General features: G+C 45.3%; 1 protein-coding gene across 2 annotated transcripts in view; it reads left to right on the top strand.

Moving 5' to 3' along the window:
* The window catches only part of LOC142563797 (isobutyryl-CoA dehydrogenase, mitochondrial-like), a 129,724-nt gene that overhangs the window by 96,852 nt on the left and 7,264 nt on the right, over nucleotides 1-25,608 (top strand). Inside the window, exons 10-11 of one of the 2 annotated variants that reach the window (XM_075674418.1) lie at nucleotides 7,449-7,512; nucleotides 13,705-13,928. In XM_075674418.1, coding sequence (XP_075530533.1) covers nucleotides 7,449-7,501 — 53 coding nt within the window. In that variant the 3' untranslated portion in view covers nucleotides 7,502-7,512; nucleotides 13,705-13,928. Of the gene's footprint in view, nucleotides 1-7,448; nucleotides 7,513-13,704; nucleotides 13,929-25,608 lie in introns of those variants that run through there. The other variant, XM_075674417.1, reaches the window with a different exon arrangement.

Below are 25,608 nucleotides of genomic sequence, written 5' to 3'. Positions count from 1 at the left end.
ATGCTCGTCTTAACCAAAGAGCACATCTAAGGTGGTTTGTCTTAATCAAAATTTTTTTTAAATTGAATCTATAGTAAACTAAACATACGTTCCCATGTTGGTCGTTATATGCGAGAATTCAGCTTAACCGAGTTCTTAACGAGAGTTCACTGTAGTGAGCTTGACGTTTCACTCTGGCAGCACTGTATTCTAGTGTTGCCCACCAGCTCGATTTTGTGTTGGTTTCTCATCGCCTTATTAAATCACTACACAATAAGAATCCAACAATGTGCATCTCGGGTCACTCAGGCTCACCCAGCGAGAAGCATGCAGGTGTCTTGTGCTGCAACGATTTGCGCCGAATGGGCACATCCAAGTTTCCCGCCAAAATGCCCTGCTCGAAGTAGCTGCTGACTGTGGTCAAATTAGAGGAGCGCAAGCATAACCTTGCTGAAGCCACAAGAACGACAGTGCGCGTTTCACGCCGCTCGGGCCCTTCCAACTCAGTAGGTGTCGGCTTCTCATGCTGCAATGATTCGTGGAATGCTTTGCATTATGTAGATGTCAACTGCAGTTGAGTTTGCCAAATTCTTGAGTGACTGCAGATGGTACATTTTCGTGGTTAATGCATTCTTTCTCGCATTTTTTTTCCAGCACATATGTAAGAGTTTCTACTGTATACTGGTCACTTCGTTGCAAAGGTCGGGCACCACACAGCTCACAACACAACCAGGACAGAATTATTCCGTCATTACACAGGTCATTTCATTGTAGAGGCACTCAACTGTATATCATCAGCGATGGCACATCTTATTGCTTGGTCCTGTCTTACAAGCCATGGAAACTGAAGTACACTGACTGTGCACAGCTTCAACAGCGGCCTCAATGATATTGTGTGTGTGGTGGTCGTGATGTTTGCCAATAACATTGGTTGGTTCAAACAAGGGAGCGCAAACGCAGGTGTGACAGGGAATGGCTAACGCTAGAGGTACGCGAATACTCAAATATCACTGAATCGAATTGAGTGCTGAACGTTTCAATAATCAGACTCACGAATTGAGTACCTACTGTTAAATTTCTTGAATATTCTATATATTCAGTGTAAAGACTTGCACAGTGCCACAGGTCACGTGTGCCGCGGTGACCCTCATGCTCAATGCTGCCCAAGCGAGAATTTCACTTCCCATTTTGGCACAAAGGGAGCACCGGGCGTATTGTGGAAAGACTGTCCCAGCTGGCGCAGTAGCGAACTTCGTCACTGTGAGTACTCCTGACATCGACCCAGTGCAGGGATCGCACACACACTCAGTGCCCGAATGCCGCAATTCCCAGAACAGTGCAACGTCAGCCGGGGCTGCCTCTGTCGGTACAAGGTTCGTCCAGGTTGACAGGACCGATCGAAATGATAATGCAACCCAGACAAAAGCAGTGCATATTTCATCAAGTGCAAAGATCGGGTAAATTAGCTGCTGATAGGCACACAGATCATGTTGGATACGCGGCGACGAGCTTTACGTCACTTTAACAGCCATTGATCACTGATGAGCCAGCCGTATGAACATATTAGTGGCATGCATTACGTGATGGCTTGTGGCCCGTTAACCCATCAGCCAGCAACATTGCCTTGGCCATTAAACCTAATCGGCGCTGCTTCATCGGGCGATGGCGACTAAAGTTACTGTTTGGTGCCGAATAGGCGCAGATCTATTCACAGTAGTCATACGACACTCGGAAAGCTGGCAAACTGCTTCACAAATGAAAGCAAGAGACGGCGGATGAGTGAGCAGGAGGAGGGGGGTAGCGAGTATCACGTGAACTTGCCGTGACCGTCCAGATTTCAGATTCTTTGGCAGGTGGCAAATCCCACCAAACCTGACAATAAAACGGTGCATATGGTGCCTGCTCTTTGCTGTCGGTGCCAGCTTTGTGTGGAATGGTGATGGAGTCACATGATATGCAGTCCTTTCATCTATAGAGTTAATATAACTGACTATAACTGAAAAGCTTCCCATAGCATGGTCTCTAGACTAGTTTTGCTAGCCTGCCGTCTCAGCACAGCTCCTCGGTCTCCACTGTGGCTCCTTGGTGATGCTTGCAGCAGTGGCACAGTGAGAGAGAGGAGCATTGGTTGCGGCTGTGCACCGGAATGCGGGTGGCCGGGGCTAGTTTGGTCCGTTCGGCCACTGTAAATTGCACTTTCTGGCTATCTGCGCAAGATAGCAAGACTGTTGCTCCTTTGAAAAACTGTTATAGCCAAATACTGAATGTTCAAGAGCAGTGAAATGAAAATATGAGTTTGCGTATTTACTATATTTCTGCATCTTTGAGGAGCCATTTAGACAAATAAGTGGCTGTGATACGCTTTTCTTATCTTCATAAACTCTTTCGGAAGCAGGAGTTACCATGGAAAATCCTTCTTAACCACTCTATCGTACAAAGTGTGGATGAATGCTCCAAATACCAAACAAAATGTTCTCATATACCATACCTATTTCTCCCTTTTCTCTCTTTGCGCCTTTTAAGGTGTATTTATGGAAGAGGCATACATTACTTGCATGGCAAATCGCAGTGTCCAGGTAACTAATTAAAAAGCTAACTTAATTAACTTTTGATTAATAAATTTATGGTACATAATGCTACAAATGTGAAATTTAAGCCGAGGAAGTCTAGCACCACTTTAGACATATCCAGCCCTAAAGTGTGCTACAAGATACATGGGCATTCTAGCTAACAGTTTTCCAAAGGCATGCACTGTACAGTTCAGGGCGATGTTAACTGTAAAGCTTTTATAGGGGGGATATATCGAGTGTAAATGGTCCTTATCTTAATATTTCTGTTAAGCAGACATGTGTTCACTGTTCTGCTCGACTCTAATTTAGCAGTTGAAATATATGTGCCCTAATTAGATTAAATAAAATGTTGTGGATGTTCTTGATTAGCTACCCTTAAATTGTGATTTGTCGTGCAAGTAACATCCGCATCTTGCAGGTATAATCCTCGTCAGCAAGCCCAATTGCACTACATATAGATATGTGCTTTAGGTGATTAAAAAATTCAAAGAAGAAAAAGCATACGCATCATATAAGAAAGGTTATACAGAAAAGGCAAACTTTTCACAAATCACAATGCAAACTCGCTATAGGTACTGCAGGCATGGGAAGCATTAAAAATGGCAAATGTAATTGGAGATGAATGCGAGAAATAGGTTCTTCCGACTAGTCTTAAAAGCTTGCTGTACTGTCGCATGCTTGTTACCTCAATGTACCCTAGTAGGAATACAGATGCAGGAGTCCTGAAAACTCAAGCTCGCCTCATTTCATGGCTAAAAAGAGACAAAAAGACACAATCTGAGTCACTCTTTACTACAACAAAAGCAATGACTTTAGAGTCCAATATGACTGTCGTTTTTATTTTATTATTAGAACGAGACACATTGTTAGGATGACCATACATGCATCTTAAAATACCCTCAGTATTCTCAATGTAAAATAATGCAACATGTTTCTGCAGTAGTAGATTTACCAGTACTGGGTGGGTGTTCCATAAAATTTTAATAAAAATCGGCGATGGATATTTTTTTTAGAATGTCTCTTAATTGTTACAATTCTTGCTATTCTTTCAATTTTGACATTTGGGGGATTTTATAACGAAATAAATGTGTGGTGTAGTTGCATACCATTTTTTTTTTTTAGTTTGTGAGAAACCTATTGAAAGTTTGCAAAAATATTTTTCAGCTTCATTGCTTTAGCTAAAGCAGCCCAAAAGTTCCCATCATTTCAGGGTCAGTTAAAGATATTTGCTCAAAAACCAAAGTTTGGCAATTTTTCAAAAAGCACGCTGGGGTGGCATAAATTTAACTTCTCATGAGCCAATGGTACTACTGGCGTAGATTTACCCAAAAAATTTTGGCGGGTACAATTAGTTAATTTCTGAGTGATAGGTCTTCGAATTTGTAAAATCTAAGTCATTAAAATGCTTTTTTTTCACCCTTAGTGAAATAAGAATTGTTTTCAAGAAATATGTGCTAAGTTTCACAAAACGAAGGTTGATTCCTTTTTACAGAAGCATTTCCCCACTTCATATAAAAACTTTGCTGAAAACCAAAAGTAGTTGGGAACTCCTTTAGTCTATCCTTACATGAAAACAGTATAGAGATTCCACAGCTACCTTAATATTTCACAAGAAAAGCAAAACACAACCGATAAATAAACGGTTCAGGCAAGGAGACACAATTTCTCCAATGCTATCACTGCATGCTTAGAAGTATTCAAGCTGTTAAACTGAAAAAGATTAGAAGTGAGGATCAATGGCAAATATTTCAGCATTATGTAGTTTGCAAATGACGTTGTCTTGTTCAGCAAAGCTGGAGATAACTTGCCACAAAAATTCAATGGTAATTTATCCCTAAATGCAAGATAATATCGTTACCATCATGTCACACCTCTTTAAGGTCCCAGATTTATGATTTAAAGCATGTTCCCCACGTTGCAAAGTGTTGTTCAGGAGCTCACTCGACTCATGTCCGGCCTCTTCGAGGAGCAAAGTGCAGCAACAATGATACCAAGGACAGCATAGGGGAAATTTGTAGTTCTTAATTGAATTAATCAAATGATAAATTAATGGAAATGAAAGTGGATGAAAAGACAACTGGCCGCAGGTTGGATAAAAACTCAAGTCTTTGCATTACACGTGCAGTGCTCTTACCAATTTGCATTGCACACATGCACACTTCTAAGTTCTTCTTTGCATCCCCTATCTACCTCGACCATGTGACTGGCTTCTCGCATCTCACACTCGTAGACTTTTTTTTCCACTTTGACACTTCTAAGGCTAATGCATTAAAATATTTAGGTCCTTAGAGTAGGTTTGAAAGTTAATATGTAGAAGACAGGTAATTTTCACTAGCCTGGCAAGAAAATGAGAATTTGTTATTGGCAGTCAGCTCCTAGAATGTGTACAAGAATACGTTAATCAGGCCAATTACCTACAGGGGTCCTAATCATGACAAGGAGATCTACAGGAAAATAAAAATGGGTTGGAGCTTATATGGCAGGCCTTACAGAGGCATGACCGGCAGCTTATTGCTATCCCTGAAAAGCAAACTCTGCAATCATTGCCTTCTATCAGTTCTGACATATAGTGCAGGGAGGTTAACAAAGAAGCTTGAGAAGAAGGTAAGGCCCGCACAATTGGCGACGGAACGAAAAATGATAGGTGTGAAGTTAAAAGAAAAAAAGGTATAGCTGATAGAGCAAATAGGTGTAGCCAATAGGCTAGTTGACATTAAAATGAAGAAATAGAGTTGGGCTGGCTACACAGTGCGTAAGGCAAGTTGCCGGTGGTCTGTTAAGAGTTAAAGAATAGGTGTCAAGAGAAGAGAAGCACAGTTGAAGATGGCAGCGAATTAGATGGTGTGATAAAATCAGGACATTTTTATTTTTATTTACCACATTATTCCTATATTTCAATTAAACACAACAAAATCCTTCCCGTGTGCTTTCTCTGCTTCACTGTTTGTTACTTTGTATGGCTATGGAAAAGAACAAAAATTAGCCACTAGGAGTCCATATTGTTCTCGCTCATTGCATAGTCAGGGCCTCAAATTTGGCAATCTTTGTGTCATAAGGTAGCATATGAGGTTCTATTGCACAGTTGCCTGCTCGTCAGATCACTTACTGCGTGATGCCTTTGGTTAACCCTCTGAGGGTCGATTTTTTTTCGCCATATGCGACTGCCCAGGGTCGATTTTTTTTATTGCAGATTCCAATTCTTTTGAGGGACCTATTTTGAAAAAAAATTACGGTAATTTTTCTAGGGCGACCGTAAAGTGAGAAAAAAAAATATTTTGCGTTGGTACATATATTGTTTATTCATTAGTAACAACAATAAAAAAAAGGAAATAAGCTTATAAGAATAAAAAATTTCATGCACATAGTTCAAGGCTTAAAAAGTGCACACACAAGAATACTTCGCAACTTTCAAATGTTCCTGCTCTTACACTAATATTTACATCCATAGCGTAATGGAACTGCATAGTTGAGCGCACTCAAAAAAACTGTGTGGTTGTGTGCCTGTCAAAGAAGCAAAATGTGTGACAACCTTCTGCTAATCTTCATCTTATCGCCAACCAGAGGCAATTAGTTTTAGTGCGTCTCCAAAAAAGAAATAAAAGAAAAGAAAAGGAAATGCATGCACGGCGGCATCCTTCCTATGCGCACCCCTGTGAGCACTAAACGAGCGAGAAAGAGGTGGTCGCCCCTTTGAGCGATTAGTGACGAGATAGCCATCAGTTTTACTAGTGCAAGAAGCCGAAACCGCCCATGAAACAAAACCCAAACTGCCGCCTGCCCGGGCGTGCGCCAGCGCACGAGCGGTAGTATATAGACGCACCGAAGCAAACTAGCTCTAAAACAAACCATGCAACGAAAACCGTGAGGGGGAGGCACGAGAAAAAAATTGTCTGTATTCCCACATAGTTTTCTTTTCTGGCACATGCCAGAAAAGAAAAAGTGAAGAAATGGGTGCACTTTTTAAATGTACAGACGGCGCCGTAAATATACGCATCAACCATTTTGGCCTTGTTCGCAGCGCCGTATATTTACGTCATTGACCCTCAAAGGGTTAAAGAGACATTCTATATCCACCATCTTGGACATGAGCAGCACTAGCTAACACTGCCAGGGCTATTCACACGCACCCAAGAAAGAAGCCAGACGGATGGCGCCCCAGTGACTTAATTGGTAAAGCACTGCATGCATAACGAAGAGTATGGTGGAAAGTTATCTTTTTTACGCTTTCGTTTACATTCACCTCATTACTTCTACATTTCAATTAAACATAACAAACACCTTCCCCTATGCATTCTCTGACTTATTGTCTGTCATTCTGCACCAAAAATCGAGCCCGTTGAATCCCTTTCCCACTCATAGATACATGCACGCCCACACACTTGTGTGTGCCAGATGCAAGCTTCAGCAAAACCGTCAGTGAATCTAAATTACCGCTAAAGCGATGCTTTGTCCTCTACAAGATCATGAGTCTTCCTTTATGACTGTGTTTTCATGTACGTCCTGGTCATAGGCTGGTTTAAGCCACGTAGGCTAGTTTCAGAAGAACTTGTTCATGGTCTATTAGTTGATACTTGCTGCAAGGCATAATTGCTGCTAAAAGGATGTTCTTTCCTTTAAAAGTAGGTGGTTGTTTCCCTTTGTGCCTGTGTTTCCATGTACGTCCTTTTAATTGCAATTAATTCTTGCACTATGTACCAACCAGGCCAAGAACACATTCTGCATGTTGGCCAACAAAGTAGTGCCAGCGCATGCATTTCTGTTCTGAGTAGCCAAACAAGAAACTGCTGCATAAGGCATGTAAACCTGTAAACTTGCAATTTTTAACCTTTGAGGTGTGCCATAGGTTAGCCGATATGGACTTCGTGCCTCATAATTTGTGTTTCGCTATTACCTCCTCAGGAACCAATGAAGTAATGAAGATGGTGATATCGAGGGATATACTGCAAGGCTGAATGCAGTCAACGTAAGTAGGTCTCAATATTTCTTGAAGGCCATTGTAGTGGCCTGCGTCATGTGGATATTTGAACAATTGGCAGCAGCTTGGTGTGCTGTGTATGGTCTCACTGTATTTCAGACTACTAGGCAATAGTCACAAAAAGTTTAATGTTGTCAGTCATAGATGTGACAGCGAGAGCTCCAATGAATCCATCTGTGTGTGCAATCTGTGGATGCCTATAAGAACGTTCTCTGTGATCGTGCAAGAGGGATTACAAGCCAGTCGTCTTCATCACTGCCCAGAGGAAACATCACAGAAAGTCTACTGTGGTTGCCTATAAATATAATCATAGAGACTCTCTAAAAATTCAGTCATAAAGGCCAGATGGCCTTGCGTGTAATGCTACATGTAATCTCTAGATGGGAATAATCAAATGTGGATCATAGTGAGTAGGGCTTGGAGTTTTATAACGTTTTGGTGTTGTTTGCTATTGGCTATGGCTCACTCGAGAGTAGCATTAGACGACATATCTTCAAGAAGAAAGCTACATAAGCAGATACAGTAGAATGCAGAAGGCATTGCATTTTTGAAGAGTGAAAACTGCTGTCTTAAACTTAATGTGCCTAGCGACCTGGAAAGCTTGGAAAAGTCAGAGAATTGCCTGGGGAAAATTTTTTAATGAGTCAGGAAAAATGACTGAGTGAACTGCCCAAGTTGCAAATTCATGTAGGTCGTTTACTCTGCAGAGCTTTCAGACCCTTTGCAGCACAACAAGTCAGCTTTTCTGTGAAATTTTTGTGCAATAATTCTCCAGCATCGGCAAGACACAATGGTCTTCTAATGCTGCACAGTTGCACAGAGACTATGTACATTTGTGTGCTTTACTGGCATTAGCTTGCACGAAGCGAGTTCGGATATGCTGTGTTTGGTTGCTGAGCTGACAGTGGTGCGTGCCCAGTCGCAATAAGTTTTCCCACATGATTACAGAGCACACATGTAAAGAAAAAGCCAGAGAAAAAAAAAATTGTGCAGAAACCATCGATGATAATTGTAAATGTGAGCAAATAGTCCAAACAAACAAGCGATCAAGAACAAGACAGAGAGTGTGAGAACAGACGCTTTCCTTGCCGAGTCTGACCATCGACCACCAGCCAACCATGACAGCAGCTGAATGAGCCAAAGAAAGCTATTCACTTTAAAAGCTTATGTTCCACCTTTAAATTTCTTGCTGAACTTGCACAGTACGACCATGGGCCATCTTTTGTAACAATTAGTATTTCTCTCTCTTTTACTGTGCCAGTTGGTACGTGCTTGAAATTGGGTTTGCATTGCCCATCCATCCCAACCTTCAGCCTAAGTATTGATTTACACACACTGAATTTAAAAAATGGTGTAAGGAGACTTCATATTTGAAAATCATTTAGATGCCATGATGCCGACATGTTGGGCAGGTAGCTGCTCAGACGTTAACGTACTGAACAATAAAAACAGAAAAGTGTGACTGTTCTACACAAATTTACATATATTCAAATAGCTTCAAAATGGCTGCCTTGAAAAAAAAATTTGCATAAGCTTTCGGTCATGAAGCTATGAACATAAGGTTTCATAAAGCTATTCATTCGTACTAAGTCTAACTTACTTAGACATGGGGGACCAAGAGTGCTAATGTATGTCTATGTATAATAGCTGTCAATTGGGCATGTTGGTAAACATTCATGATGGAAAAAGTGCTACTAAAAACAGAGACTTAGCAAGGACACAGGACAAAGTGGTTCCTGTGTTCTTGCCAAGTCTCCATCTTTAGTAGCGCTTTTTTCATCATAATCTGTCCATGTATATTTCAAATTCCACAAAATGCACTACTATGCTGTACAGAAAGAAATTTGCGTGCATCACAAAGAATTTATCTAATGAACACTGTTCTTTCTGTACTATCATGGAACCATTATCATAATACCATAATAAATACTTCATCTTCTTTTCAAATTCTTATTTAAATCAGTACATCTATTTACAGCTGCACCCTAGCGGTCCCCTAACCAACCGCCCTACAACCGTTAGGTTATTGTCTAGTTCCCCGCAGTGTCTGAGCGCAACTACAGTAGAACCTTGTTGAACCATCCCCTTTTGTACGATTTTCTGGTGGCAACATTCGGGATCGTGTGCACAAACAATGACCCAATCAGTTTCACATTCTTTTTACTGGCTAATACATTCCTGTTATACAAAATGTTTCAGCACCAACATTCTGTACAATGCCAAACTGCTGTTACTATGATACGTTTTGCAGCTGCTAGATTCCATGTGACCAAGAAAAGGTGTGAGGCACATGTGATCGAGAGACGTAGGCACTCGCCACAGCAGCTTCCCCGCAGTGCTCGCCACCTGTGTCACATGAAAATGCCGACACACACTCAGTTTTCCTTTCTGGTACAAGCAAATCTCTTCATGGGTTGTTGTACATCGCATTCACAGCTGTCGCCGCCACCCCTATCTATTGTGATGAGTATCTTCACCTATCTGTTTCACGGAGCATGTGGTGTAGTGCCATTGGAAGTGCACTGCATGCTTTTAATAGGCGATAACACAAATGCCACCGTTCCTTGCTGCAGGCAGCACGAAGTGAGTCTCCTGTTCTGGTGGCACTGTATTCCGGCATCACCTACTAGCTTGATTTAGTTTCATTTTCTCATCGCCGTTGGAAAACACTGCACAATAGAAAAATGCCAAAGCATGTTATGTGCTGCTCAGACCCCGCCGGCTCAACATGTGTCGGGGTCTTATGGCGCAACAATTCTCAACAAGTAGACGCATCAAAACTTCCCTCCAAAATGTCCTCCCCGAAGAAGCCGCTGACCTAGGCCAAATTCTACTGTAAGCTATCGTAAGCTTGGTGAAGCTTCAACAATGACAATGCATGTCTTGGGCCGCTTGGACCCCATCAGCTTGGCGTGCATTTGCGTCTTGTGCTGCGATGATTCATGCAATAGTATGCTAGCTGCAGTCGCGCCTGCCAAATTTGTAATTTGCTTTTCTGCTAGTATGTTTTTTTCTTGCTTTATCTTTTCTCAATACTTATGAACGAGGTTGTATGGTATCTGAGGAACAAGCAGGTAAGAAAAAAAATGAGATGGCGTTATTCGCTGTGTCGCAGGAAATGAGTTCACAGCTGAAGGCATTGCTGAAGCCTCGTGTCATTTTTGTTGTAGCACCCTTTTGGACTGCTTTGTACACTGCTGAACCATGGTGCCATGGATGCTATGGATAAATGATGGCAAAGGACCATTAGCGAATGCGGTACTGGCAGCAACATGCATTACACACATATGTGCCAACTCCCAAATTTTCATTAAATGTACAAATTTGAGCTTGTTTTACGATTTTGCGAATATTGTGTCACGATGTACGAAAAAATAGATTCAATTTGTAAAGGTGTTTTAGAGGTGTCGAAGAATAGGGCGGTGCCGGATGTAAAGAAAAATGTACCCGAGAAAGAAAATTGTGACAGTATCTGTGTCGCCCTTCGTGGTAGCACAAGGCATAGTTTATTCATTGAAGTTCCTGAAGCGGGTTAAATTGGCAACTGCAAAGTCGCAGAAAAAAAATAATTGATGTAAAATTTATCTTCTGCTTGTCAGTCTAAAGGTAAAATAATCATGTGAGGTATAGACAGAGGAGGCAAAGACACATTGCTTATGTCTTCATCTCCTCTGTCATCCTGTGTTGGCCATATACCTCACTTACTGCAGCACCAATTAGCCCATCGGTCTGTTCTTTTGGTAAAACGTTGTTACAAAGTCCCATAAAAGGTCTGTGATCAGAGCAAGCTTCAATAAAATTTTTGCTTTTGCCCTGCCTCCTCCACCCTCATTTGTCATGTCTGCAGAATTTTAAGAATTTTAATCATCATAGGTTGGCAGGTATGATTACATGTTGCGTGCAATTTTGCAACTTTTTTCCTCGCCTCTCTGCAAAAGTCCACTCTGGACATGTTGTGAGAGCACAAAGTATGAATGGCCATAGTAAATTTTACTGTACTAATCGGCTATTAGATAGGAAACCACTCAATTGCTGTTTCCGCAAGTCTTTGATACATGTGCATGCAGTGGCACTGACATCAGTGTCGAATGAGGGGCGTCGTCTTACACTCCTGTCTCGGCGACAATGCACCTTTGTTGGAAGCAGGGTTTGGTGGTCGTGATGCAAAAGTCATTTTTTCACATCAGCTTGCTGATGAAAAAAAAAAAAAGCCAAGAGTGCTGTGCTTATGTGAGGGAACAGGTGCGAACTTGTTGAAACCATTTCACAAAGCAACTAACACTTTGTCTAGGCTTGCCTGATATATGATTATGAATTTGAAGAAGTGTGGACAAGATGTTCATGAAGGGGTAGTTGAAGGGAAGTGTTGTAGGTGATATGCAGGGTTGAACTTGAGGTTTGACATTGAACAGTCAGTTCCTTGGTGCTGTACACTTGACTCAGGGTTGCCATGAGTCTGTTGCTTTATGAGTATATATCCTGCTGAAGTGCAAGCCTGAGCAAATGGCTAATACACTCATATGTTTCCTGCTGCTGGCATAAGCTGCAATGTTCCCCTAGTTTTGTTTCATCTGGATTTATGGGACATTGTACGAAAAATTGTGTTGAAAAACCAGTTAATGTCTTATGTTTCTTAGTCAGTGAACTTTCACTGTGAAAGTTAGGGAATGTTGAAAAGAGGTTTGATAGGCACCCCACATATAATTAGGGCCAACTCTGGCATTAACACATACATATCTAGGCCTCTGGTTGACACTTGAAAGGTCAGTAATTGTCCCCTTATGGATTTCTTGTGATTAATTAATTGATAAACTGCTGTCACATCTTTGCTGCCAAATTTTGCCTTCAAGCTAAGGCTAAGCCTAGACCTCACTAACCCATAGTTGCCATGTTGTAGCATACCTAATGCTTCTATATCATGCATAATGTTGAGATGAGATTGGCACATAGTGTGTATATTTTCTCTTTTGCTTCTCTAATTTGGCTTTACCAGGCCCTCTTCTTGCTACGGTGCCTAATTACGCAATAGCATTAAAGGCCCCATGTCGCAGAAAATCCGGTATCAGCATTGGTGACGTTGTTCGTATAAGAAAAATCTTCCTAAACCACACAGGCTTTCTGCGTGGCACATAGACATTACTGAAATAATTGAATTTCTCGAAGTAAAATGTGTCAGAAAATTTGTAATGTATGACTTACACTCAACCTACGGACATTATGGCATCGGATTGTTATTTGAATATACGAGAAAATGTAATTCTGTTACCCAGAAACTTTAACACAAACCCCTTTTCCAACTGTCATTTGAGGTCTGTCTTAGTAGGAACTCTGTTCTTTAATAATTATGGGGTTTTACGTGCCAAAACCACTTTCTGATTATGAGGCATGCTGTAGTGGAGGACTCAGGAAATTTCGACCAACTGGGGTTCTTTAACGTGCACCTAAATCTAAGTACACGGGTGGTTTTGCATTTCGCCCCCATCGAAATGCGGCCGCCGTGGCTAGGATTCCATCCTGCGACCTTGTGCTCAGCAGCCTAACATTATAGCCACTGAGCAACCACGGTAGGTCTGTGTTCTTTGCAACACTATTCAGGTGGTGCTCGCATCCATGGCAGTAGTGAGGCCCACTGTGGGAGGGGGGGGAGCAAGGAAAAAAAAAAGAACCAGAAAGTTCGCCTTCATGCTTAGTGTCCGCCACCAGCGTTTCCAGGAAAACATTATACAGTTACATAAGCTGTAGTTGCCGGGAAGCGTGAGAAGCAGTCAGGCATCTTTGAATGTTATCGTGTTGCACTCTTCAAGGTGCAGCTTAAGCATCCTCAAAGCTTTTTTTTTTTTTTTCACAGTTATTGCTGCAATATTCTATTGCCGGCTAGCCTGCCTTCCATTTCCTAATTTTCACATTGATGTCACCGATCACTACAGTGTACTCAGTTTTGTCCTTCCCGATTGCCATTTTAGCATCCTTGTAGTACATTTCTGCTTGTTCCTCATCATGATTGTTGGCACATAGACCCGTTAACACAGCTGGCTGGGCGGGTTTGTTGAGCATTGCGAGCAAGTAAATGTCCTTAACAGACATGGACAAAAAAGAAAGGATGTGACACACAGTGTATAGTACTTTGAACTGGGTTCTTTGAAAACCCTGTTGTCAAATATATATATTGTTTCGTTGCAGAACTCACATATAACGATGTATTTACAAGAGAGACAACAATGCACAAACAAGATGGCTGTCGAGACCGACTCCACCTACGCACGTCAAAGTGTCTTCTTCTTACTGGCACCACTAAAAGTATGCACAGACATGTGACTCGAATGTGAGCACTGCACTCACATGGTATCCAGAAACCAAGATTCCTTTTCTGTCAACGTCATTAAAGCTAAACTGACACCTTTTTATTTGCTGTACTGAAGGCACTGGGCAGTGGGCATAGTGCTTGTGAAAGTGAAGACAACGAGAATTGCTGGCTTCCCCGTTTCGCCATAGTACCGACCTGTTTAAGCCTACCGCTACAACCTAGAACTAGTGCTGCTAGGCAAACACCCCCGTTGTATTTGGTGGAGCTGCTGGGTTTCTCTTCGACATCCTGGAACTTCGCAGTCGGACGCTACCACCAGCTCTTTCAATGGATAAACCGGGACCATCCCAGGCTGCTGCTCCCGTGCCCCGCCCATCGTTTGCTCTGGTGTCATCCGGCAGCGCGATCCGGCCATATTTAGCGGCACAGATTGTCGAGGTCAAATATCTCTGTCAGCAGTACGACGAGCTGTGCAAGCAGCGTGCATCAACACGCGCTGCTCAGCAGGATTCCATGGATCTATCTCCATTGGACTTCAGCCGCGACGCTGCCGACATCTCTGTTTTAATGCCAGAGATAAAGCAGTTCATCCGTCAGGAAGTCGCACGCCAGCTCTCTCTGGCGAATAGCGCACCTGAGCCATCGACAACCTTGGCTCCTTCGCTTCGTCACGTCATTCAGATGCAAGTTGCCGCGGCGCTACCATCTGCCCCTCCTCCGCAGCCTGCAGCCGGACTGCTAACTTAAGCTGACGTTGTCGCCCGGCCTTACGTTCCTCCAGCTCCTGATGCCTACAGGACCACCGGCACCTTCCATGTGCCGCCGCGACCTTTGCGTCTGATTGCCGTCCCTTACTCGGCCGCTGGAACCCCTGTTGCCAACCCGTGGCGTACACCTGATAACCGGCCAATATGCTATTACTACCATTTTCCAGACCATGTAGCACGATTCTGCCACCGTCGCAGCCACAGTTTACATGACGGTGGGGGCGCCTCAAGCTACAGGCCTGCTCGACTTCCACCATCAGGACCCACCTAACCTTGCTCCGGACTCGTCCTACAGTCGCCACCCCTTCGATTCACGCCAGTTGCCTTCCCCACGTCGTCGATCCATTTCCCCGATGGTTTGCCGACCCAGCCTAGCCCGAGAGGAAAACTAACAGTCGCAGTTCCAGAGACAAGAACTGCGTTTACGTCGAACATTTCAAGGCCTCATTCTGCCCCAGCGAACGAAATTGAACTGTCCGTAGATGGCGTCACAGTACACGCACTTATCGACACTGGAGCCGCTGTTTCTATTATAAGTGAAAAGCTTTGCCGCAATTTGAACAAAGTGACCATTCCTTTTACCTCTCTTTCTCTACGTACGGCAACTTCGCATCGCATTCAGCCTTCAGTGTCGTGCACAGCCTGGGTCATCATTGAAAGCGTTAGTATGTTATCGAATTTGTCGTCCTTCCTCGTTCCTTGCACGACGTTATCCTTGGATAGAATTTCCTATCTGTCAGTCAAGCTCTTATCGACTGCGCTTGTGCCGAACTTACGTTATCAGTACCGTGCTTTGACCCTGACGACCATTATTCTCCTAAAGTTGTTGCCGCCTCTGACATCAATATCGAACCCTTCTCTGCCACTCTGGTCCCTGTGTTATGTAACTCTGCTGCGAACTCATCTGTTCTGTTTATGCCGTCGGCCACTTGTGCGTGCCGCCGGAACTTTCTGCTTCTGTTTGCTGTCGTCACTTTTTGCGAAAGTTCTGCTGCCCTTTACGTGTGCAATCCGTCCACCTGCCCATCTTCCCTATTCCGCTGCGAGTGCCTGGGTACCTCTGAACCTTTCGATTGCGTTCTCTTGGCCACCATTTTTGGTGATACGGAATCACTTCCGATTTGTGCCGTCACTCCTACTACCGCGACCGATGCCCCTGTAGACTTCGCTCGTGCCGTCGACGCAGAACTCACACCTGCGCAGCACACAGAAATCATCAAGCTCCTCCAACGTTTTCATGCTTCATTTGACATTGACCAACCATCCTTGGGTCGAGCGTCCGCAGTCGTTCACCGTATCGACACTGGTCAACAAACACCATTACACCAGCGTCCATATCGTGTGTCGGCTGCTGAACGCCGTATCATCGACCAGCACGTTGACGACATGCTGGAGCGTGGCATCATCCAGCCCTCTAACAGTCCATGGGCATCTCCGGCTGTCCTCGTTAAAAAAAAAGGCGGCTCCATTGGGTTCTGCGTCGACTATCGCCACTTTAACAGAATAACGCGCAAAGATGTCTATCCTTTGCCGCGCATCGACGATGCCTTGGACAGTCTGCAGGGAGCGGAATTCTTTTCCTCGTTGGATCTGCACTCCGGGTACTGGCAAGTGCCAATGGCCGAGGCCGATCGCAAAAAGACAGCTTTTGTAACACCTGATGGGCTATATGAATTTACCGTCATGCCGTTCGGCCTCTGCAATGCGCCTGCCACTTTTGAGCGAATGATGGAGACCGTTCTTCGAGGGCTGAAGTGGAAAACGTGCCTCTGTTATTTGGATGACATTGTGGTTTTTTCCATCGAATTTCCGTCGCACCTCAGCCGCCTTGAGCAAGTCCCTACGTGCCTTTCCACTGCAGGCCTGCAACTAAATCTGAAGAAATGCCACTTCGGAGCTCGCACGCTTACTATTCTTGGCCACGTAGTTTCAAAGGACGGTATCCTCCCGGACCCCACGAAACTTAGCGCCGTATCCGAGTTTCCTAAACCAACCACCATGAAAGAGCTTCGCAGCTTCATCAGCCTTTGCTGATATTTCCGACGCTTCATCCGTAACTTTGCCTCTATCATCGCCCCCTTGACGCAACTTCTTACCGGAAGTTCTGACCTGTCAGCCTGGACCCCGGACTCCAGTACTGCGACACTTCGATCCCTCTGCTCCAACTGAAAATCCATACAGACGCTAGCAGTGTCGGGCTCGGCTCTGTTCTTGCACAACACAAGGACGGCTTCGAAGAGTATGTCATCGCGTATGCCAGCCGCACCCTTACCAAAGCCGAGGCGAACTACTCGGTTATTGAGAAGGAATGTCTGGCCATCATTTGGGGTATAGGAAAATTTCGTCCTTATGTGTACGGGTGTCCATTTGACATCATGACCGACCATCATGCCCTATGCTGGTTATTTTCACCAAATAATCCAACGGGTCGTCTCGCCTGTTGGGCATGGCGCCTACAAGAGTGCGACATCCACATTGTTTATCGCTCAGGCCGAAAGCATTCAGACGCAGACGCTCTATCCTGGTCACCCCTGCCCTCTGTTCCTGTCCACTCGTCTATTTCCACCTGCGGTGCCTTCGCCCTCAATATTTCCGACATGCCATCAGAGCAGCGCAAGGACCCATGGATCTCTTCGCTTATTGACTTCCTGTCTAGACAGTCGCCACCGCCGATCTCTCGGACGCTCCGTCGTCAAGCCACGCACTTCAACATTCGGGATAACTTGCTGTACCGATGCAACTACAATTCGATTGATTACTACAATTGATTTTACGCCATGGAGCACCTCGAGAATTACTGAGCGACCGTGGTCCCGTATTCCTCTCCGACGTCCTTTCAACATTGCTAAAGGAGTGTCGCATCATTCACCGCACTACCACGGCATATCATCCTCAAACTAATGGAATGACAGAACGTTTCAACCGCACCCTTGGCGACATGTTGTCCATGTATATTTCATCTGACCACTCGAATTGGGATCGCATTCTGCCTTTCGTCACCTACGCTTACAATACCGCCACGCAAAGCACGACTGGGTTCTCTCCTTTTTTTCTCCTGTACAGACACGAACCTTCATGTACTATGGACACGATTTTACCTTACCGGCTGGATGCTTCGGAGTGGACGACTGTTTCTAGAGTGGCTGCTTACGCCGAAGAATGTCGCCAGCTCGCCCGTTCATTCACATCCCAGGACCAGTGGCGCCAAAAGCATCTCCACGATTCATCCACTACGGCTACGTGCTTTGCTCCTGGCTCGCTGGTTTGGTTGTCGGTGCCCTCTACCTCTCCAGGCCTTTCCTCCAAGCTGCTCTCCAAGTACCACGGTCCTTATCGGGTACTGAAACAAACATCCGCGGCCAACTACCTTATCGAGCCAATGGAACCGCCTTCCGACCAGCGTCGTCGTGCCCAGGAAATTGTCCACGTCTCCCGGCTCAAGCAGTGCCATGACCCCCCCTGTGTTCTCCTACCCTTAGGTCGCCAGGATGGCTCCTCTTTCGGCGGGGAGTGATTGTACTGAAGGCACTGGGCAGTGGGCATAGTGCTTGTGAAAGTGAAGACAATGAGAATTGCTGGCTTCCCCGTTTCGCCATAGTACCGACCTGTTTAAAGGGAAGCTGAAGAGTCTGTCGAATTCAATAAGACGCTCATATACAGATGCGGGAACCTTATAAACCATGTAGGTAAAATTTGGGGGTTTTTTTTTCAATTAGGAGCGACGTAATCGTTGGTTGAAATTGCGCTGTAGCTCCGCCCCCCTTTGAGTGAGCGAGCGGAGCGGAGACCGGAAACCGCGGTGTTGTGACGTCAACTCTGCTTCATTCCTTCGCAGCGTCCGCGACCGTGCCTGACCACGCTTGTTTCTGCGTGCGTGCCATCGTAATCTGCTTCGATCGACCCTGCATTCCTTTGTTAATTGGTGCGTCTGCGTGTATGTAGAGTGGTAGTCAACATGCGTGGTAGTCAATGTGAGTGGTAATTAACGTGAGTGGTAGTCAACGTGAGTGGTAGTCAACAGATGAAGGTCACTACACGTACTGCATGAACCGGGAAGCTTTCCACGCGTTTAAACCGTCTTTGTAGATTGCCGACAGCTTTGGACAGCGCACAAATGCTGACGATCACATCCCCGCTTACGTTCCACGAGGAGGCATGCAGGAACACAACACTACAGTTGTTTGACCGGAAACGAGCTCACTAGATTGGCGAAACATCGGCGAGATCACTAGATCACTTTGCAAAAAACATACTCACCAAAGAGCATTTCCAACACGAGGAAATCCCAAGACTTTGCTTTCGTTCGCGTCGAAAGCACTGCTCGCACCAGCATCGTTTGCTTCTTCGAGAGGCCGGCTCTTCGCAATCAGCTCGTACATGTAGGGAGTAACGCCGAACTCCTCAGAAAAACGCAGTCTCTCTAAATTTTCCATTACCGTCTCAGAAAAACAGCACCAAACTACCTGGCACCGCGCTTCATGTGTAGCTGCAGCGGTCGGCAGCGGCAGAGTTGACGTCACGAGGCGCAACGACCAATCACAGGCGGAAACGAGACGCGCGAGCTGAGCGTGTCCGCTGCTGCACTTTTCGTCGAAATAAAATATATTTGCGCTTTCTTTCGCTCAATTTCGATACGATATTCGAATTCGGAGGGTTGAAAACCATTATGTACAGATGTTCACTCATTTTTTCTGAAAAACCTTTCAGCTTCCCTTTAAGCCTACCGCTACAACCTAGAACTAGTGCTGCTAGGCAAACACCCTCGTTGTAGTGCACATAATCTTTGCCTCGATTAAGAACTTTAACTTAATAAGCCTTGCCCATTCAATACGATTGTGAGCCAGACCAGCACAGATGTCAAATTTGGGAGTGAAGGTGTAGTTTCTGTAGTGGGTGGCCAGATGTCCGTTGGTTCTGTTCTTGACATTACTGCACTGTTCCCTGGGGTAGTCATTGATGCAACAACTTTTTTTGCCTAATATGTATTTTTTTCACAAGAAAGCATAATTCGGTAGACATACCCACTATGTCTGTATGTATGCACATATATTTCACAGTAGGTTTTTCAAGCAAACCAATTGAAAATAGGCTCTACATGTGTCTTGTCCTTTCTTTTATCCACATCTGTTAGGTGCATTCACATGCTCACATTAAACTCTGCTACTGTCAGTGGCTTAGCTAAGTCGTCTGGCACCCGGGGCCCGTAGGCGCTTCTTCATTGTCATGCTATGAGAAAACATGTTCTGCTGCCATCTTAGAATGGCAATGGCACTGGCTAGGCTGCTTGATATCAAACAACTCCATGTGCTCCTCCATACTGCATTCCGAGTCATCACAGGCGCTTACACGACATGCCAACATTATCAAGCTTCATCGTATGCCCAGCTTCCGACAGTGGCTGTCTTGACTGCTGACACAGTCGCAAGTCGTAGAGCAAAATTAACGTTCACTTGCGGTGGTCAGTGTCTGCTGCGCCATGTAGACCCATCCGCCTCTCACTCCCTTCCCCAACAGGCCACGCTGGCCCCCCCATGCTAGGAATGTCATGCAACAGACCCCAGACCACTGGTCACAGAGACTGAATTGCACACCTAAGCCCAGGTGTTTGAATGTAGGATGAAATGCTGGCCATGGCAGCCGTATTTTGATGGGGGTGAAATGGAAAAAAACAGCTGCGTACCATGCACAGGGTGCCCGTCAAATAACCCCAGATGGTCGAAATTAATATGGACTCCTCCACCACGACGTGCCTCATAATCATATTGTGGTTTACCTTTTCAGAAATAGAAAAAGTTATTACATCAGCCCTAACTGCAAAAACAAGGCATGTCAATGTGACCAGACCCAGATCACAGCTTGATGTGCAGTACAAACACCTCCGCGCAATCAGTCGCCGTGCCGAACGAAAGTACAAGACAGAGTCACCATCAGACTTATCTACTTCTCGCCCAGCCCAATGACATGTACTTCGGCACCTCGACAAACTCAATAAGCAACGCTGGAGAACATTTTGTGGTTTTCTGTGCCCAAAGAAACCTTTATCTAGAATATGGCAAGTTGCACAGAGCCATTAGGCACTCGCGCAACAATTGCATCCTTTTTGAGCCGTGGCACTAAAGCAAGGTTGGAGTGAAGTGGAAGTGGCAGAAGATTATTGCCAATTACTTGTAGGCGCATCTACCTCACCAGCATCACTTCCATATTACGACTCACCGCCATCTTGTGACGATCACTTCAATCTGCCGTTCACTTTGCATGAGCTGGACGCTGCAATTTCTGCCTCGCGATGCTCATCCACCCCAGGGCCTCATGGCATCACTTGTTCTGCCATTTTTCATCTCAGCCAGGAAGTGCAGGAAGTGCAGAAAGTGCTTCTGTCATTCTACAAATACATGTGGGACACGGCAACAGTTCCGGACAACTGGAAGTGCATGTACGAGCTTTATTCCTGTAGGCCTCTAGCCAGCTGCATCGGGAAAGTAGTGAAATGCATGGTGCTTTCAAGATTTAAATGGCCCTTGGAGAAAAATTCCAGCTTGCTAGACTTTATGAAAGGATTCCGCAGAGGTTGTTCATCTACAGACGGTGTTATTGACCTCGTTTCATGCATAGAACAGGTAAAACAATGTCGGCGCTTAGTCGGTGCGATATTTTTGGACGTAAAAGGCGCTTACGATAACATCCTTCACGAGGCCATTCTTAATGCACTTGAAGACCTTGGCATAGGTGGTCGATTCTGTGTATGGATCTCCAGCTACTTTAGTGGACATACTATTTTTGTGTCCACGACTGACAGTGAAACAGACAGCCCTCCGTCCTATGCTGTTAACATAATGCTCATCGGCCTTGGAGCTGAGCTCCCCAACAATGTTAACATGAGCGCATATGCAGACAATATATGCATATGGGCATCTGGAGTAACACACCTGCAAATGCGTGCAAGACTAAAACATACCACAACCATAGCATCAAAGTAGTTGCGCCATGAAGGCCTGCCATTTTCCACAGCAAAACGTGCTGCAATGGCATTCACAAGGAAACTAATGACAAGGTATGTGATGTTCCTTGATGGAACAGTGATCCCTGCAGTCATGTACTATAGATATTTAGGTGTTGAGATTGACTGCAGCCTATCTTAGTCAAAGCATGTCGATGCATTGCGGACTAAACTATCCAGCTTTTTACACATTTTTCATATTGTAGCTGGACTTAGATGGGACCCCTCTGAACAAAGTCTTGCAGCTATATCAGGCTTTTTTTGTGGGCTACCTGTATTACAGCACACCTGTGCTTTCCAGTGTATGTTCAACTTGTCTTCGGTTGTTGGAAAGCCTTCAGGCCCAAGCTTTGTGAACATGCCTAGGCCTGCCACAGTGTATATCGACTTCCGGCACCATAGAGAAATCACGGACCTATCCAATTGAAGTTTACATGTCCTGTGGGCCACTTCAAGTTCACCTCCGTCTGCTGACTTGAGACACCCACTATTCGTTGTCTTCAAGAGAACCACCCAGGCTGCACCTACTCAAGATGCCTCAAAACTCACAGGCATATCGTCCCCTCACACTTCGCACCTACCGTCATCTCTGAAGCACCACTGTGGACACTGCATAGACTAAAGGTGCGCCTTCGCATACCTGGGATTTCAAAGAAGTCAAGTATACCTTTGAATGGCATTAAACAACTCACCTTGGCCCGTTTGGCTGGACTCTGTGCACATATATAGTGGTCATTTCTAAGTTTTATAGAATTTTCAAAAATTGCGTGTGGCAGATAGCACAATTCTTGTCCTTGAGCTGGATTATTTGAAGAGGCAGGCAGGCATAACTAGCACGAGAACTCAAAACATAAATGAAACTAATTAACAAAAATTAACTTCATAATTCATTACTTTATGGTCCATATTGCAATTTGCGAATTGTAGCTGTTGAGCTTGTAGAATGTGCTCCCTTGAAGTGAATTTCAAGGTTGACATCAGTTTTGAGATATCATTTCTGAAAGTGTGGGACGAAATACACAGGCGTTCCAGTTACTTTTGTGGTTCAATGCACAGAAGAGCATTTTGTTAAAAAAGCAAGTGGAACAACAGGGCATTCTTGTGGCATGTTTGATGGCATGTATCTCCAAACGGGCGTCATTCTGGAAATTCATTCCAAGTGTACGCGCTTTGCAAACTCACCGGCTACAATTCGTATTAACTAGTTGAATAGGTGTTTTGGAGTTCTCCTGCAAGTAATGTTCGCACTCTGAATAATCATGCTCAATCACAAGAATTATGTTATGTGTAACAGGCTGTTTTTTAAAATTCCGTAATACTTAAAAAATGATCACCCTGTATACACGGACGGATCTGTTAATTCATGTGCCTTGACTGTGGCTTTTGTGATCCCTCAGGTGGGCATATACCGCCGATACAAATTGAACCACAAATCGTCTTCAACAGCTGCAGAGCTTGTTACAATATGGGAAGCTGTCCGTTTCGTCTGTTGCCTGACTCCATGTACATCCTACAAATAGTAGACATCCTACAAATAGTATTTGATCTTGCTCAGAGGAACAGTCTGTCACTGATCTCGGGGCCGTACGGATGTTGGGAGAGAGGGAGTCAGGAGACGCAGGCGAGCACAGCAAATAGATTTTAATTTACCCAAACTCGAAATAGAAAAGTCAAAACTCGAAAAGGAACAGTCAAAATTCAATTGGCAAGAAATAAAACTCCACACTCGCATAGCCAAAATCGATGCCTCCTTTACTAGATGCCTGCCGCTTGAGCCAAGAAGCTGAATCCTGCCCTTCTCCTCTTTACCCTTCCCCACCCGGGTTGGCTGCGAGCGCTAGCTGTGGTGGCCGCTGCAAACCTAAATCACGCAGCCCTGCCTCCGAGATTTTAACGGCGTCTAGCTCTTGCGATCACGGAGGCTGGACCCATGGTCTCTCGTCAAGCCATTGGTCGAGCGTGCGCCAGCCTAGTAATCGTCACTTCCTCCGCAACAGGAAGTGGGTCGGCTGCGAGTGCCATCTCTCCGCGACTACCCTGAACTACGAGAACTTCTGCTCCAATGGGAAGACTAGCAATGCGGCAGGCATCTAGTAAAGGAGGCATTGCCAAAACAATGTCCTTATCCTCGCCTACGTGCGTCCTTGGTGCGTTTCGTGCGAAAGTCTGGCAACCCTGGCCTATGGCTGCACGCTAACAAAAAGGAACTCTCTTACAAAGTTCCATTGTCGCACATAACTCCAAGTCCGATGTGCGTCGGCTCTTGATCCCAGTCGGTGCTCCTGCCAACTTGAAAGCTTTGTTGTTGTGGCATCGACTGGCCAGCTCCTCCGTCTCGGATGTCGGTGCCCCGAACTATGTCGGTGATGTGGCACTCCGGTCTTCCTGGTTTGGCCTACCGCCGGGCCCTGCCGCTACCTCTCCGAATGTCGATGAGAAGCCCCGGGGACTACCGTTCGTGCTGGTCTGCCGAAGAAGGGGGATCCAATTCCTGGAGTGCCCGGCAGCACCGTGGGAGGCTGCAGCAGGTCTAGGGAGCCTCGATCGAACGTCGCCGAGGTCGACGGCCACACCCTGGATAGCCAGCGTCACGGGCCAGTTCGAACCTCCATGGCTCCCATCGCCAGTGCGAAGCTGGCGCTCCAACCTTCTTGGCCCAGAGCCACGTCGATAATCCCAGCTTGGCGCCGCTTCTCCCCCGATCACACCTCGGGTCACGCGCCTCGAGGGCTCGTGCCGTTCGGACCGGTCGGCACACATCGTCCTCTTCTATCTTTTTTTTTTTTGTGCCTCATGCCTCTTACGTATGACATAGGCCCCCTTTTCAGGAGTTCTTTTTAAAAAAAAACGGCCTTCTGTCGGTCTTCGTGGCGGCGGATTTGACTCTCCCGTTGTGACTTGGGTGCTTTTTCTTGCGTTGTTGTGGCTCACAACACATCACCACACTGTCACACACGTTTTACAACATGCACAGTTCACGTTTGCGAGTTCATTGCTCTCATCACTTTACACATGTACACTTAATCATCCACGTTACGCTCTTGACGTTTCACCATTTCAATGCCCCCTACTCATGAAATCCGCCCTACTACTACTATAGCTCACACCGCACTACTTCTGTCCGCCCTGGGAGGTCTGCAAAGACTTCCTTGAACTTATGAATCACCTCCCTTAACTTCTCTACTTGTATTGCTGCTAGGGCTTGGTTCAACCTAACCCTCTCTACCCCCAAGGTCTTCTCACCAATGCAAGTGTGCACTTCCCCGTGGTCTTTCTCTTGTGCAATCACCATGCAAACTCTAGTCTTCTGCTCGTTCTTCCCCCTTCCTATCTCCTTACTCTGTTCATACTTGTTTACACGTCCCTTAGCCCTTGTATTTTGGCATACGTCGCATGATTTCACATACTGCTTCACATACGCTTTGCACCCCAATCCAAAAGAACTCTTCTGTGATCCTTTCTAGCATGTTATTTATCCCTTGATGACCTGCCATTACACTATCGTGACCTATCTTCGGTACCGTATCCCTGAGTTCCTTTGGGACCATCAACTGTAGTACTTCCCTACCGGAGCTAAACACACACTTCCGGTATACAGTGAAAGCTCGTTAATTCGAACTTCAATAATACGAATTTATAGATAATTCGAACTGTACAGTTTGGTCCGGCAAAGCTCCACAGAAGTCTATGAGTAAAAAAAAGCCCGTTAATTCGAACGCGAGAAGGTTCCACAACGGATAATTCGAACTACGCTCAGCTGGCACACAGCCAGAGAAACGCGCCTACTGCCTGCACACAAGGCTGCATCTCCTCCGGAATGCAGAGAACGACAAGAGAAGGCAAAATTGGAAAAAATCTAACCGGCGTGGGGTCGGCCAGAAGGCAGCGTCGGCTTCCACCTCTCCGTTCTACGTAACCTCAGAGACTTCTTGCCTGTTGCGAATCTCGGAGGCTTTGCAAATCTTGTGCAGCTGCTAATGTTGTGCGGCAGATGGCGCGGCAAGCACCAAAACACA

This window comes from Dermacentor variabilis, chromosome 11 (assembly GCF_050947875.1).
Source record: "Dermacentor variabilis isolate Ectoservices chromosome 11, ASM5094787v1, whole genome shotgun sequence".
Lineage (NCBI taxonomy): Eukaryota > Metazoa > Arthropoda > Arachnida > Ixodida > Ixodidae > Dermacentor > Dermacentor variabilis.
The sequence above is the reverse complement of the archived record's forward strand: the minus strand, read 5'-3'. Positions and strand labels throughout refer to the sequence as shown.